A 16,550-nucleotide genomic window follows, 5' to 3' on the forward strand; every position below is an offset into this window, starting at 1 on the left:
AAAGCATGATGGGCTGTGTTTTCCTCTGTGCTGCAGAAATCAACTTTGTCTGCTCTTTGACCTCCAGTTGACCAAAACCTTTCCATGTGTGGGAAGTAAAAAGTTGACTACAGTCCTTCACAGATGACTAACAGCTTCTCCATGCTTTCTACATCTCCGTTAGGGCAGAAGCAGGTCAAGGCCACACCGTGCTGTAGTCTGAAGTGCTCACGGTTGTTACCCCAGAAGTATCACGTTTAACCCATCATGTACCAAGACGTGGTGGGCCAACCACCCTAATCTGAGCACGTCCGATACCCGAGAGCTCTTGTAGCGTGTGCTGTGTTTGTGTGTACGCTATTAGTGTTTCCACTGAGGTCTGCATCTTTCTAACAGCTCACTGCAGCTGTATTTGTGCATTATAAAATAGCATGCTTTAAAGTGCCTTGTGAAGCAGATCCTTCCAGCCTCGCGTTGGGAGGAAACAAGAGTCACACCATGCAAAAGTGTCTCTGCGCGTGTCAGCAAAGTGCTTTTTCAGCGCGATGGCTGAGTGCAAAGATTTCAAGAGGAATCAGGCAATTAAATTTCAAACCCACGTCTCTTTGGTTTGTTAGGAATTCGTCGTTTCACATAGATGCAACGTTTCGTTGTGTGTCTCATATTTTCTATATACACAGTGTCATTTTAATTTTTTAATATTGTCTTTCCCCGTTGTTGGGATTTTTTTTTTCTTTCTTTTTCTGGACAGGTTATACATATGCTAATAGAAATATGCCTATTATTTGAAGCATAGTTCTGCTTGTCAATGAAGCTTCATTAACACCGTTATCACTGCCTGACATTTATCTTATAATTTTCCAGAGTTGACTGTTACATCTCCATGGAAACCCAAATTGCAATTGAAACAAGTGAGATAATAAAGGCATCCATAGAGGATTGACAGTATGCAAGCCCACAGTGTTTGCAGGCTACATTTGTTTATAGTTCCTTAGATAAATCCATTGCAGTGGAGATTTTTATTACCTGTCTCCTATCTTTCTATGACTGCTGCTTATTGCAGGTTTAGAACAACACCTTTTTTATTTTACTTTTTAATTAGAGCAATAAATTTTATTGGACTCAGCAAGGGAGGCATTGAAAATGTAAATTCTAGAGTGATTTTTCTGGGATGAAATATGAAGGGTTTTATATATAATTTTGGCACTATATAGACTAATGCATTCTTAGGTTGATTTGGGGCTTTTTTTGAAGCAGCCAAAACTTACGATCGTGGACTTTTTTTGATTTGCTGACTCTTTCAGTATGCAAGAAGGATCTTTTTTTTTCTGTACCTAAGGACTTGAGCTCTCTAAGTTCGTGTCTCTAAATCAATTTAGATGGTGCCTCAAAGCATAGAGTCATGAAACTGGAGTGGGTCCAGAGTGAATTAATCTGAAATTAATTTGATTTTGAAAGGCTCCATCTGGCTGTGTTTGGAAAAGGCATTTAGACAGATATATAAACAAATGATCATCTGTATTCTATATGCCAGATGTGGTGTCAAAAAAATGAAGAAACGGTTTAAAAAAAAAAAACAGCTGAGGTGGATTTTATTATAACAATGCTTAACTTGTTAGAATTACAATCGCATCACGCATGGGCAATAATCTTTTCTTATATTCAGATTTGTAAAAGCAGGGAGCATGGGTGAGCTCGATAGGATATTTTGTTTTAAGTAAGAAAATTGAATGTCACAGCTTGCTTTAATTGTCTATTTGAGATCTCACATAAATAAGCGCAGCTAACTGAAATTGGCTGTGCCCTTAATAAGAGCAGTGCTGTGATCTTCCATTCCCTTTTTAAGGAAGCTGTTTAGGTAAAGCAGCCATGTCAGGCACAAACTGTTGGCTTCCCTCTCTTTGGACATATCTCTTTTGGGTCCCATGAAAATAGCTCCTTTCACTTTGTGGAGCTCAGCTGGAAGCGGGTTCCGAGCGTGTGTGTACACACATGGGTGCCAGTCTTGAAGTACATTGGACTGTAAATTACTTCTTGAGATAATCAGTTGACTTTAGCACACAGAAAGGGCTGTGCTTCAAAACAGATGTTTGGAAGACCTCTTTTCCCCCAACCCCAACTCCAGGACACAGTTTGCCATAAACTAGACAAGTCATAGATTTCATAGATTTCATAGATTTCTAGGTTGGAAAAGACCTTAGAGATCATCCAGTCCAACTGTCCCTAATCCCCATTAAACCATATCTCTAAGTAGATCATCCACCCTATTCTTAAACACATCCAGGGATGGGGACTCAACCACCTCCCTGGGCAGCCTATTCCAGTGGCTGACAACCCTTTCAGAGAAGAAATAATTCCTAACATCCAACCTGAATCTCCCCTGACTAAGCTTATGCCCATTTCCTCTTGTCCTATCACCCATCACTAATGTAAAGAGCCCTTCCCCCACCTCCCCACCATCCCTTCTCAAGTATTTGTAGGCTGTAATCAGTCCTTGCAAAGCTCATAAGAACTTGCGACTAACTGCCAGCCTGGACATAAAACTTTCTGAAATAGTCACATCATTAATTATCAAGTAAAAAATATTTTTTGAAGCCTTCATTACTGCCTTTCAAGTTTTTTTTGCGGCAAAAGAAGGGAATCGAGTAACAACTTTGTAAATTTGGAGCAGTAAGTGTTTGGAATGCGGACAGAGAGACTGAGGTTGTTGACAAGAAAACAGATGGTCCTACATGTCCTGAATTTTAAAAGCCTGGTACTATTCTAATTTGGTTGTTGACATGTCACAAATATATAACATTTGGGTGTAATCAAATACTTTTTTTTTTTTTAAGTAATACCGATAAATGTTTCCTGCCACACAGAAAGAAGTATGCTTCATTGCAAAGATGTGTAATCAGTAAAGCAAGGCATTAATAATCCACACCACTAATACTGAGCAGTCAGCTACTTCAGACTCAACTTCATTTGAAAAATTGTATTAATCTGTCCTCCAAAACTCTAATATCATTGTGCAAGCGCATGAGCGCTCTCTCATGTTACTGTCCAGCCTACAGAGAGAACCTCTTCCCAATTTGAGTCCCTTTTAGACATAGCACAGATATTTATGCAAAAGAACAGCCTCTGCCCCAAAGAGATTGCAAAGGAAAAAGTTGGTGAGGAGCACAACAAGAGTGGAACGGTAAGTTGCAGTCATTGCTTGCAAGCATCATAGTTGTGGTGATCTGCCAGGGTTCTCTTCCTGCCATAACGGAGATTAGTTTAGAGACAGAAAAATTATAAATGAGAAGCCTTTGTTAATGCTAAGCTCTCCAGGTCAAAACCAGATGTGCAGATGCCCAGCTGGGAGTTGGCCGACAGAAAACAGATATTTAAAATTCATAACTTTGGTATATTATTGGACATGTCTGGACTCTTGTGGTACTCTTGTCCTGCTGCGTCGAGTTAGAAATGCACCTACTTACACCTGATGGAGACAGACCCAATTGTGTTTGAGGGTTTAATGTACAGAAAAAATCCTGCCCGGAAGGCAAAAATTACTTACTGGGTGGTTGCCTAAGCTGAGCTTTATGTTGCAGAACATTACTGCTTGGCGGACCTCATCTAGCCTTGAACTAATTAGTTCCCCAAACCTACAGGAAAGCCTGGAACAGCAAGGCTGGGGGTTAATACGTAGCCTCTTAGTTTAGATCTCCAAGCACTTATTTTAGTAATTCTTACCATGTATCCCTAGAAATGTGTGATCTTCGTGCATACTTGAACAAGAGGGGAAACAAAGTCAAGACAGAAGGAGTTGGGCTGGGGTGGGTCTGGCTTTCTTCAGCTGTTAAAGGGCAGGTGGCTGTCACTGGCTGTGGAGCTTCTACTAGGTTCAGTTTAGTAAAATCTATAGGCCAGTGTAGGCAAATCTTAAAGATACTGAAAATAGACCTACCCAGTTCAGACCTGTACAGATGGTGTGTTTAATTGTTTGCTTCCACTATTGAGTGAACTAGCAATGATATTTAATGTTTCCAAAACGGAGAACGTTAAAAAACCCAAACCTCTTCCTCTCCCTGTTTGCCTTCACTTCTACACTCATTCATTCTCTTATTTACATATGTTTTAACTTGTATGAGTTACTCCACTCGTGTCTGTATACGGCACATATACATCATTAAGCACTACTACGTATTCTAAAAAATAATTTGTTTGGTAAAAAATAAATCTATACACCAGCTGTAAGAGTTGAGACAGTCTGAGATAAATTGGACATCTTTTTTTTTAAGAAGTGTGTTTGAACGTAAGGTTTTTTTGAGTCGTGATGTAGCAGATGTACACAGCTTTGCTGAAGTTACTGTTGCTTGACTCTGCAGTTTGGAAGCATTACTAAAAGCGGGACATTAAAATAACATCATTTGGTAGTTTTAAACATGTATACAAGGGGTATCCAGGGTTTAGGTTGAAACCTCAGCCTTAAGTCAAACTGGTTTTTAATGGGGGTGGTGCAGCAACACGGAGGCTGAGCACCTGAAGAGCCACCAGCCTCTAGAGGTGAATGTTTAGCAATGAGCTCGGGGCAGGTTGCAGCCAGGTAGGAACAGATCCTTTCTCATCTGCTTTGCTGAGCAGAACTCTGAGGGCTAATTTTAGGAAGTCAAAAAGCCCGAAGGAGTGTATTAATGTGTTTTAATGTACCTCTTATTATGATTTCCTTTTGTATCCTTTATTTCTTCCTGTGATACTAATGAGGAATACCTCTAAAAAAGAAAGAGTTTTCTTTCAGGTGTGCTCAGCTTTCTTCCAAAGTGTCTCTAGTGTGTATTTTGTTCAGTACTTTTACCAATTCATGTTGCACTTAGTATCAGTCAGTCTGACCCAGGTGCTTGAAAGGCAACTTCTATCTGCTGCTCCTGCTCCCAGCCAAAATTTATCCCCATCAAAACATTTTTCAAGGTACGAAAAGTTTTTTCCCCCAGATTTTCCAATCTTTTTTCCTCTGTGACAGCATGCTACCTCCTTACCTTAGCTAAAATTTGCATTTAAGGTATTAAAGTGATCACATGAACTAAATTTGGAATTTGTCAGAAAACAAGTATCCCCTATAGTAAGAACAGTTTGCCACAGCTTGAATGATCTAATATATGGAGAGAGTTAGGAAAGCTGAGCTACAGCTAGTCACTGATTTCACCAGAAAAATGACTGTGAATTTTAAATTATTAGGGCAGTAAAAAGAACTCCATTGTCTTAAGAAACATTGTGCTTTTAACAGATAATTTCTGCCAACGTGGAGGCAACACAAGAAAAAATCCCATGCATTTACCATTCAGTGCTTACATGAGCCCTTGAGTATTATATTATTAGCTACTGAGAAGAATAAAATCTGAGCATTGGATATCTGGTATTAAAAGCCATTGGAATTGTTCGTGTAGTTAATGTGTGTGTGTGAGTGCAACTGCGGTTGCTCTCTGCTGGATGGATGAAGAATTGCTCAGCTCTTTGTTAAAAGGCTTTATGGGTCCGTAAAATAGAGTAAAGGAAAATGTTTTGGAAGCTCAGAGTTTTGGTGTTGCTCCTGCAGTTGCAGTTGGTCTTCAAGTGTAGCAGAATGGCAGCTTTGCAAGTCTTACAGCTACTCTGTTCCCATCCCTGCCGATGGGCACAGGGAAGGCTGGAGAAAATGATTTTGTAGACATTACTGCATGCGTAGGACCAAACATCCTGCCGTGTGCTGCTTTGTTCCTTGGGCATAATGTCAGGTTCATTTAGCAACTGCCGTTATGGATATGTGTTACTTAATAATAATTATTAGTATTATTAGCATTTAATAGTTCTGCCAAAAGCTGTACAAGACATTACAGCAGGAGCAGTTAATGATTTTTGAAACATCATCTTTCCTTTGAGCTGCTTGTGAGCATCTGTGCTGTGAAAGTGCTGATGGGCCAGAAAGCTTCTGGAGATGGCTTTTTTCCCCAAAAAACACAGAGACCTGGTCGTTGATGGCTTAAAAATATGGCACAGCTTCTTTTTTTGTTTGTCAGAGGTTCTGGCCCTTATTTTGCTGGCCAAAATCCAATTTAGGTAATTACATTCCGTGTCTATAAATCGCAACCCCCTGCAGTTTTCAATTGGATATGGTATTGTTCTACCCTTCCTGGCTGAAATTGTTGTGCGATAATGCTCCATGTCATTAAACAGCTGCCGTCTGTCACCTTACAATGAAGCCATTCCTCTCTAAACAATGAGTTTATAAAGCTCTTTTGGGTCCTTCCAGATAAAATTTGCTCATAAACCAGCAATTATGATCTTCTGAGTGCGGTAAGGTGATGCTTGTTTGTCTCTCTTGACAGCAGTTGGAGTCCTTCAAATGGGTGTTGTCCCTTTTGTCATCTTGTGTGATATCCTGGCAGTGACTCCACAGCATGGATGTAAATATTTATTACTGTAAAACCCTGATGCCTGTAAATGCCTCGGCACTGGGGTGGATTTAGTAGTCTTTACGCTTGGAACCTATTTGTTATCATGTTCTTGTTGTTATGTTGGCTTTTGGAGGGTGTTCAATGTTCTCCTACTGATTTCTTATACCATAGAACATGAAAAAGGCAAATCATAGAGTCATAGAATCATAGAATGGCATAGGCTGGAAGGGACCTTAGAGATCATCTAATCCAACCTCCCTGTCATGGGCAGGGACGCCTCTCAACTAGACCAGGCTACTCAAGGCTCCGTCCAACCTGGCCTTGAACACCTCCAGGGAGGGGGCATCCACAACCTCTCTGGGCAATTTATTCCAAAGTCTTACCACTCTCGGACTGAAGAATTTCTTCCTAAGATTTAATCTAAATCTGTTCTCCTTCAACTTAAACCCATTTCCCCTTGTCCTATCAGTGGACACTCTTGTAAAAAGTCCCTCCCCAGCCTTCCTGTAGGTTCCCTTCAGGTATTGGAAGGCAGCTATTAGGTCCCCCTGAAGTCTTCTCTTTTCAAGGCTGAGCAATCCCAGCTCCCGCAACCTGTCCTCGTAGCAGAGGTGCTCCAGCCCCTGGATCATCTTTGTGGCCCTCCTCTGAACACGCTCCAACAAATCTGTGTCTCTCTTATGGTGGGGACACCAGAATGGTGGGGACACCAAATCCCCAGCAAAGTTGTAAAACCACTAAAATAGGGTGAGGGCGGGGACATGAACTAACCAAAACAGAACAGTGAGAAGGGTTCTGGGCAGGGTTAAAACAGATTTGAAAACAGATCTTGTGTAAACCTGTTTGGTCCTTGTTGGCAGCTGATTTTCAGCACATGACTCAATGTATAGCTCGTTACTGGAAATGATCATGGATTAACACCAAAGCCCTTAACAGTGATGATCCCGTTTGATCCAGACTTTGTGTCTGAAGTCTTCCTCTCTCTCCTTAGCGGTCAGTTCACTTTTAGCAGTCTTGCTGTAATTACAGATATGAATGGTAGAGACAGAGAAGGCGTCTACGAGGTTTTTCTGGTGCTCCTGCTTAAGCAGCAGTGATATTTAAACAATCTCTAGCTCCTCAAAGAGTGGCCCTGTCAACTTGCTAAAATGATGGAATGGTAGTTAGGTTATTAGAAGGGAAATTGGCACAAATTGAGAGAGAGGATGCTCTGGCAGCAACCACAAGCAGCCAGCGACTCAGTGGCTTAATCTCTGCCCTCAGGCTGCTCTCTACGATATAGATGACACCTTGTCAGTGAAGATGATGTGCTGGGTCACCCCTGAGTCCAATGGGCTAAATTGGCCGCGGAGGGAAGGATCGCTGTGGTGTAGAGACAGCAAGCCACATAATCTAATATTTTTTTCTTTTTTTTTTTTAATGTATGTCATCATTTGGGTACTGACAGTAATTGTCAAGGGATCCCATTCTCATTAGTGTCCGCTAGACACAGCCAGCTCTGTACCCTTATGCTTTCAATAAATAGTTCCAAGCTTTCACAAGGATTGGTTTGCTTCCTCTTGGAAGGTTTCTCGTGTGGTTTCTCTTTTGCCTCGTTATTTCTTGGGTACAGCAGGAGGGGAAGATGAGGGAAGGAAGGAGACACTTCCTCTGAGAGCCATTGTGTTGGTGAAGAGAAGTAACAAAAAACCCTGCAGCTGTTGGCAACTAAGAGATCTTAATGCAGAGCAGTAATGTCCATTGGGTGAAGATGAAGGTTGGGAGAAGATAAGGGAATTCATCTACAGCAGAGATTTTTTGTGAAGGATCAGGAATATTTAACTGGATTTTGTATTGACCCAACAAGCTCTGTGACAACTGCACCATCAGGCAGGTGTACTGTATAGCTTGTGTTCCTCAGTGGAACCTTCAAGTACGCTGCAGGGATCATATCTGCAGAATGTAAAAATTAATTTTTTTCCATTGTTATCTTTTTGTTGTTTAATTCGCTTGTTCAGTTTGTCTGAATTGTCTGTAGTCCTATGGTTACTGCCGACACTGGGCGAGGATGCTACTGGAGGTGCTGTTGCTGCAGTGCTCTTGTGCTCCTCAAAACCCCGACAGTGAGAGTGGGATCTGTCCTCCGAGGTGCTCGAGAGCCTTAGTTTGCGCTGAAGTCAAATGAAATAAAATTTAGAAAGGAGCCCAGCTGTGCTTGTAGAAGTGAGTGTCCTCTCCGCGGACTGAACTTGCCTATCAATGTTGGCAGCTCAGTGAATCCCCTGCCTTGTGGTAGAAAAGAATTATAAAGAAAAGTCTCTGTTACTCTTGTTTTTCCCCTAAATCTGCAGGAGTTAGTGGATTGGCAGAGCTGTCAGTGGATGGTGGAATTTAGTCCGGAGAAGTTTTAATGACTTGCCCAAGTAAATTCAGACAGTGAGTGACAAAGCCTGTCCCCTGGAGCCTTGCATCACAGTGGACGGTAGCCTACGCCTGGAGTCAGAGCCTTTAACCATCTTTATCCAATAAAGTATTTAAAGAATATCATTGACGCAATTCGACTTCATTTCCACCAAAGTAAAGAAAGGGCTTAAGCACTTTATGGAATTAGAAGAGATCTTGGCCTAAACCTTTAGCTCAACGCAGGAACTTGATGCTAGTGGGGTCATTAACCCAAGAAAACGGGTAGAAGTGTTCGGTTTTGTGGTTTCCTAAAAATTGGCTTGTTAGCAATGGAAATTGTGGTGTGCTTGGTGATAAAGGTGGTTTGGGTAAAGGAAAAAGCAAAGGAATAAACTTGTTATTCTATATTAAATATGACCTTTACTGTAATTTTGGGCTAAAGTAGCAATTGTGTATGGATTTCTAAAAGAAAGGTTCCAACGGAGAGAATAGATGAAGGGCAAAATTTAAAAATGAACTCAATTCATTTTTTAATGTAAACAATGTAGAGAATAAATGAAGCAAAAAGCGAAGCCGATTTCTGAAAGAAAATAGTTGACTGAATCCAGGGCAAAGCTGAGGGCTGCACAGCCAAGCTTGTACTTTTTCTTGTCTTTGCAGTTCCAAAATAATGTGTAAACTTTTTCCTTAGTTATTTTAAGCTATGGTTCAGGGAGGTTGTTTCACAGATTGGGTTTTACATAAAGGAATAGGAATTCGAAAGAAATAATGCAGTGATTTTCTCGAGATATAAGTGTCATGCAGGTGCCTCCTGCTCCAAGAAATTCTTGAAAGTTGTTCCCATGGAGTATCATTCAAGTGAGTCAGTCAGGGTTTTTCCATTTCTTGCAGATTATAGGAGGGTGATTCTTTGGTTTGTTGGTTTGGTTTGGCTTAAGTGTTATGTGTGTATGGAAAATGCAGTTTCTAAGGCCTGGAGAAATCGTGATTTCTCCACGTGTGCTTGTGACCTGTAGAACATCTTCAAAACGAAGAGCATATGTAAGACAAGAGAGTGTATTTGTACATAAAATGCAATACAAAAGGTTGGATGAAATCTTTCAGTCTCTTACTCAGGCAAGACTCCCACTAGAATCAATGGCTATTTTGTCTAATAAATGAGTGTGATAAACCCTATTGTCTGCTGAGCCATTCACAAGTGATGATCAAACTTCTTCTTGTTAGTTTAGAATGTGCCTTTAATATAACTTTCTCCTTCCTGCTGTAAGCACGGGAAGTGCTAAAGTTAATAGGGGCATAATAATGTGTTCAAGTGAATTATGCTTTCAAGGAGATGAAACACATGAAACTACATAATTTATGTTTGTACAGGTTATAGCTGTGAGACAGGGGAATTACACATAGTTCTTTTTTTCTTGCCATTCTTAGATATTTTTTTTTCACATGTAAAATATGTTTTTCGTCTGGTGATGTAGATTTTGAGCTCTTCCACATCTTCCTGTGGGCATTCTCTCCTGAACAATCATCAAACAGAGAAATTGTAATTAAAGCCAAGTTTTTTGAAAGTGGCAGGTGGCTCTGAAATGCCTGAATACTGCGATGATCAACTTTTGACATTGCTGAACACACAGACCATTTCCCCCTTTCCCTAGAGGAAAATGGGGGGAATGCTTTAAAACTCACGTCTCATTAGTGCTCTTTCTTGAAACTGAAGCATCCAAAAACTGTCATGACTTATGGGATCTCTAGCTAAGTAATCAGTTGAAATTACTGTTCTTAATTATTAATAATGACATGAGTTTTTTTTTGTATTTTTACTTTTGTTCAGTGTTTAAAATTATTTGGCTTCCTTATAAGAGTACAACTCTCCCTAAACCATAGTATGTTATTTGCCTCACAGAGCAGCTTATTTTTTGTTACTAAGCTCTTTTCCTCTGCAAAAGTGTGTGGTGGTTTTGAACTTAGATGTACATCTGGAGATCAGACAGGGTAACAATTTACAGGATGTGAAAAATTCAGAAATTTGATGTCCTTTTGCAAGGGGAAAAACTTTTTGAAGCAGCAGTTTAATTTTTGCAACAAAGTAGGCAATTTCACCACTGCCTTCTCTTTATGAATTGTGCATTTTTTTGTGCCAGGGTGCAATAAACAATGTGCTTTAAACTGGAGCTCTCCAGACTGCTTTTCCTTTTTAAAAAGCGTAGGCAACTAATCGGCAGCAACCAGCCACATAGCTGGAGTGTTTTCCATTCTGAGCAATATCATACTAATTTGATGCACACATGGATGCTTCACACAATCTGCAAATTCATCGCTGGCGTCTTGCATTAGTCATCTGACAGATTGCCAAGTGTTTCATATTCCTTTCATGTGACTTTATTACAAAACACACACACGCACACTGCCTTATTTCTGCCAGTAGCCAGTTTAGTGAGAATTCACTGCAGTTCTGTTTACAACAGCCATGGAGAGAAATCTGCATTTATTTGCAACTATCCTCTGCTTTAAAAAGCGAAAGTCCCACTTTGCGTTGTGCTGCTCTCTTCTTATATAATGACATTAAGCAGCAGCCTGCAGAGAAAACCAGACTCAATGAAAAATGTAATCACATTGTTTTTTGTTCATAATACTTATGCTATTAATTAAATACTGTTGGGTGGGTTTTTTTGCTGCTTTGTGCCAATCGACATCATCTTCTGCATCTAGTGCACATGAAAACTGCATAGTCTCCTAACTTGCCTTCTCTTTTTAATCTCATTTTCTACTTTCTAGTAACGGCACAGCTAACAAGATGAATGGAGCTTTGGATCATTCAGACCAACCAGACCCAGATGCCATTAAGATGTTTGTTGGACAGATTCCCCGTTCATGGTCGGAAAAAGAGTTAAAAGAACTTTTTGAGCCTTATGGAGCTGTCTACCAGATTAATGTTCTCCGAGACAGAAGTCAGAACCCTCCCCAAAGTAAAGGTACAGTACTTGTGCTTTGTGCTTTCAATTTTTTCTTTTTTTTTATTGTTTATCTTGCTTGCCTTCAGGATTTCCAAAGAGATTTGCATCTGGGCTGTCTGTTTTGGGGCATACTGTGTTGAGCTATGCAGCAGTCCGAAGAGGAGAGGACTCCTGAATACCTTTCGATTACGTCTTCCTCCTCTTCTTAAATTGCAGTTTAAATATCTGTTATCTGGAAGCGTGCATTCCAACTGTGTGAAAAATAACAAAAGATTGCCGACCTTGTTTAAATTATTATTGCCAAGAAACATGGAAACCTGAGCGGTCACTTTCCCAGGATTAGCTCACGAGAAATATAATTTTCTACTTCCTTTCGTTTCCTCTCTTTGCACTCCAGGTGGGAATAATTTTAAGGATACAAAAGGGGAGAAATGATAGCGGTGGGCTCTTGCCCACATCACTGCTCCAGGGGCAATAAAAATTACAAAACAGAGTCACCCTGCCCTTTTTCCAAAATCTGATTTCTTTTCTGGAGTCATGTTAAAGGATTGTTTTTTGGCACAGGTATGTTTATAAAAGAAAGGATAGGGTTTCCTTCCTGCATTTTTTCTGTACACATATGAAGTATTTTTCCTTAACTATATTGCTTTCTTTCACTGTATATCTGTGCATGTTTAGGCACATGAGAATTCTCTATGTTATACCTATGTAAGTATAGCGTATACTTACACGTAGACTGAAAGTGAATCTTTTATTTCACAGAATGCATTTTTTCTCCCTAAATAGCTGTGTACTTTCTTTTAAACTTCAGGTTTGGTACATGAAAGTGTTGCTAGCGTTGCAAATAATTAGTGCAGCTCAGAGGCATCGCTAGGTCTGCTTGTGTTAGGCTGGAAGGTTACTAGATAGTTACTCATTCTTACTGCCCTCTTGCCATTGCTTCTAAAAACCTTTAAAGGGCACGTGCCACGGAGAATGTCATAAAATGATTTTGTGGGCTGGCAGCTCACTAATGGTGCAAAACAGCACTCGCTTGAGATTTCCAGTTCAGTGAGAGGTGACTGCTACGGTGTGAGGCACACAGCACAACTTGGGGTGCTCCGGTGCTTTTGTGCAAAGTGCTGCCAAGGCTCAGCATTTCCTCCTTGCCCTGGTATGGGACAGAGGATCCTCTCAGGGGGTTCTTTTGAGCAATCTTGTGCTGAGAGTGATCTTAGTTCGTTTTGGGTTGCTTGCATACATCCCTTTTGGTTAAAAGACTTGGTGTGTTGGTGTTGCACTGATGTCAGGGAGGGGGTTCATCGTGCCATACCTTGCTGCTAATCAAGTCCCTGTACTAGATTGCTCTTTCCCTTCAGAAACAGAAGGTATTTTTGGCTGAAGTGTTTCAGTGTAGTTCTGCTTCTCCTTCTGTTCCCCAGGATTGATGTATCGTAAGGTGTAGCCCCCTGCTATGTTAGCACAGAGCCCTCACCAAGTGTCTTTTTCTTGTAATGCTGGATAGAAGACAGCATTAAGAGGTCAAGCAACTGGATTTTCTGCAGTCCAGGCTGCTATGGATGAGCAAACTCCTACTTACTTTAAACCACTAAAATGCTGAACTTTGAGACTCGTCCGTTTAGAAAGAGCTGATTCCCGGGCCACAGAAATGCCTTCCCACTAAGCAGTAAATGAAGTGAGAATGATATTGTGGTTAGACAGAAGGCTGCCATTGATTCCCGTTGCTGTAGTGTTTTCCATTAGACTGTACCTGTCTGTCAGGCAGCTGGAAGGCATAAGGATTAAGCACAAGTCATGCAAATCATTGTGGACTAATTATGAAGGCTTGTAGTCCCCATATTCAATATTCTTTCTGAAAGGTGGTTGATTTGGGTTTTTTTGCTTGGATTCTTTTCAGCCGTGCAGAGATGATGCTTTTATGTCACTTCAGGCATTATGTGTTTTAATGAGTAAATGAAATTAGTCTTCAAGAAAGACAGAATAACCTTCAGACTTGTATTTTCCTGACACAGCAGTGAGCTCCTGTGGTGGTCACCTTTCCCTTGTGTGATAAATGAGCGAGTCCCAAACAGAACTCCAATCAAAGTTTACAATTTATTAAGCGAATAAAGGCAAGCAAACAGCGCTGGGTGCGCCGGGAGTCTCCGCTCCACCAAGACGCACACCCGCCGTGGCAGTTTTTCTTGTATTTATACAAACATATTCATAGCCCCCCCAAAAAGGTCAGTTTTTTCCCATGAGATCATTTCTATAGTCCCCGCCTCAGGATCCGCCTCAGGCTCCTCCTCGACACGCCTCCTGATGGTCGTGGGCCTGGGTCTTCAGGATGAAGGCCGGAGGTCTTCCTCACGTGGGCAGGGGTCTTCAGGATGAAGGCCGTAGGTCTTCCTCACTGTGCACTTTTCACCTCTTCTCTAAAATTCCCGATTTGGCTGCGTTTGCAGAACCAAACCGGTTCCAGCCTGGTCCGTCCTTGAGTGGACATCTGGTTGTAGTTCTTGTTAGTCCTTATCTTGCCCACATAGGCTAGTTTTTGTCTCCCTTCCTCCCTACAGATGTGTGGGTCCTGAGTTACGACTTTGCTGGCATCTCTCTTATCTCTCTCACCAACCTCCTCCCTGGGCAGCCAGCAGGGACTGAGACTTCACACTTTAATTAAGGCAAGCAATAATTCATACAGCAGTTAGTGTAGCAGTTAGTATTGAGTGTTTAAACAATTAACTTGTTAGTATTTAATATTTAAACAATAACTAATATATACCTTCTTATGTGATTTTGTTAGTATTTCTATATTCCCTCTGTCAGCCCCCCCCCTTTTTATTAGATCAAGTAAATCCTTTTACTTGCATAAGTTTCCCGATTGATATAACACTTTGTGCACTGAAAATATACACACCAAACCCATATGTACAACAGTGTCAGTAGCAATATTAAAGCAGCTGCAGCTATTAACAGTATTGTCACAGGATATTTTAAATGACTGAAAAATCCTGGAGCTGAAGGTGACCACCTGAAGAGAGCTTCCCAGCATCTATGCTCTCCATCCTTTTCTACCTTTTCACCATTTCCTTTTATTTCGTTTTGCATCACGATGAACTGTCACCAGAGCTCTTTGTTCTGCAGTGCCAGAGCATCCTGTGTATCACTCTGGCGGTCAGCAGCATCATGAGGAATTTCGCAAGTTTATGTTTTTGCATTTCACAGAGATCTTAAACTAAGATAATCACTTCTCTTAAATAAGGCACACCCCGCTCCTTACCACCATATTGACACGAATCAAAGGAACATATTTCACAATCCCTCATTTTCTTTTTTGATGGTATTGATTCGTGTTTTTGTTTCCAATCGTGTCAACACTTGCTGAATAGGTGTCGGTCCCTTGGCTTCTTTTGTTTTTATTACTAACAGGGAATGAGTTTTTCCTTTTTGTGTTTCCGAATTAACAGGTACTGCAGATATCTGCATTCCCTGTATAGCCGAATGTACTAGCCTAATGACACAAGGTATCAAACATGGAATTATTAACAATCCTCCGAATATTCCTAGTATAACTATTCCAATTTTGGTTAGCCAATCACCATTCATGAAATTTCCAAAAAATCCCCCTAATTCTCCTAGATTGATTCCATTCCAAGTTTGAACTGGGACGTGAGCTACTTTTTTCATTTCCTTTACAAGTTCATCTATAACTTTTCCGTCATCATCAATTGCCAAACAACAATTACTAAGATTAAATTTTCCGCATACACCTCCTTCTTGTGCCAACAAATAGTCCAAGGCTAGGCGATTCTGATACAAAGCCGTTCTCATTTTGGTTTGTTGTTTAGCAATTAATCCAAGTGCATCCCCAGTTTTGTTTACTATTATCTCCAGCACTGCTTGTAATCTTATTATCCTATTCAGCATATATATTGGAGTTCTGTAACCCCAAGATCCATCTTCTGCCCAGGTGGCTGGTCCATAATAGGAAATAATTCTTTCAGGTGGCCATTCATTATCTTTCCAATTCCCAATTTGTAATTCTCGTTTTTGGCGCATTTCTCTTAACTTAGTAGCTTCTGCATATACCTGAACTCCCAATTGCTCTCCCCGACTCATGGGTAACAGAAAGAAACCGGGTCTTATAGTTCCCAATATGCAGGATCCTGTCCAATTTTTTGGCAAATATGCATAGGCTAGTTTGCCACAAATCCAATAATGTCCTTCAGGAGTTTTCCACCCGTTTGGTATATTTGTCCCATCAGTCCAATTTCTAAATCTCCTATTCATCTTTAGTGGGTTTCCCCACTTGTCCCACTTATTTCTTGTTTCATTCCATAAGTATCCCCCTTCACATTCCAGGTTACCTACTTGCCTTCCACCATCTTTTAAATTTTGCCAACAGCTCTTTCCAATTATACTTGTTTGGAGTATCCATTGTTGCTTTCTGTTACCTTCTGTTGTAATGTTTTCAGTCTTCCATATTCGGGGATCACTTATGTTACTTTCCATAGCTTCCCATGGCCACCTATCACCTTGATTTGTTCCACCACAAACATAACAGTTGGTCACATGTAACGACTTAGCAATGTTTTCACCAAGATTCACAAATAAATTCTTAGTCATTGTGGGAATTTCATATTTCACCCCTGTTTCCATTTCATGATAGAATGAATTAAAGAGTAGCTGGTTTTTTACTGGTTTTCTAGTCTTTTCTTTATATTCTATGAACAAGCTGATCCCAGGGTCCTTTCCTGAGCCATCAATCTTTAATCCCAGTTCCGCTCTCTGTTGTTTCCATTTGCCTAGGTTTATGAGAGTTAAGGTAACAGGATTGCAAGAGTGAGCTGTGCAGTTGGGT

General features: G+C 40.7%; 1 protein-coding gene across 8 annotated transcripts in view; it reads left to right on the forward strand.

Moving 5' to 3' along the window:
- Positions 1-16,550, forward strand: part of CELF2 (CUGBP Elav-like family member 2) — a 273,325-nt gene that overhangs the window by 119,693 nt on the left and 137,082 nt on the right. For 7 of the 8 annotated variants that reach the window (XM_086609776.1, XM_086609779.1, XM_086609778.1 and 4 more), the window contains exon 2: positions 11,532-11,728. In XM_086609776.1, the coding sequence (XP_086465902.1) occupies positions 11,532-11,728 (197 nt within the window). Of the gene's footprint in view, positions 1-11,526; positions 11,729-16,550 lie in introns of those variants that run through there. The other variant, XM_086609783.1, reaches the window with a different exon arrangement.

Source organism: Tauraco erythrolophus, chromosome 4, assembly GCF_009769465.1.
Source record: "Tauraco erythrolophus isolate bTauEry1 chromosome 4, bTauEry1.pri, whole genome shotgun sequence".
Taxonomy (NCBI): Eukaryota; Metazoa; Chordata; class Aves; order Musophagiformes; family Musophagidae; genus Tauraco; species Tauraco erythrolophus.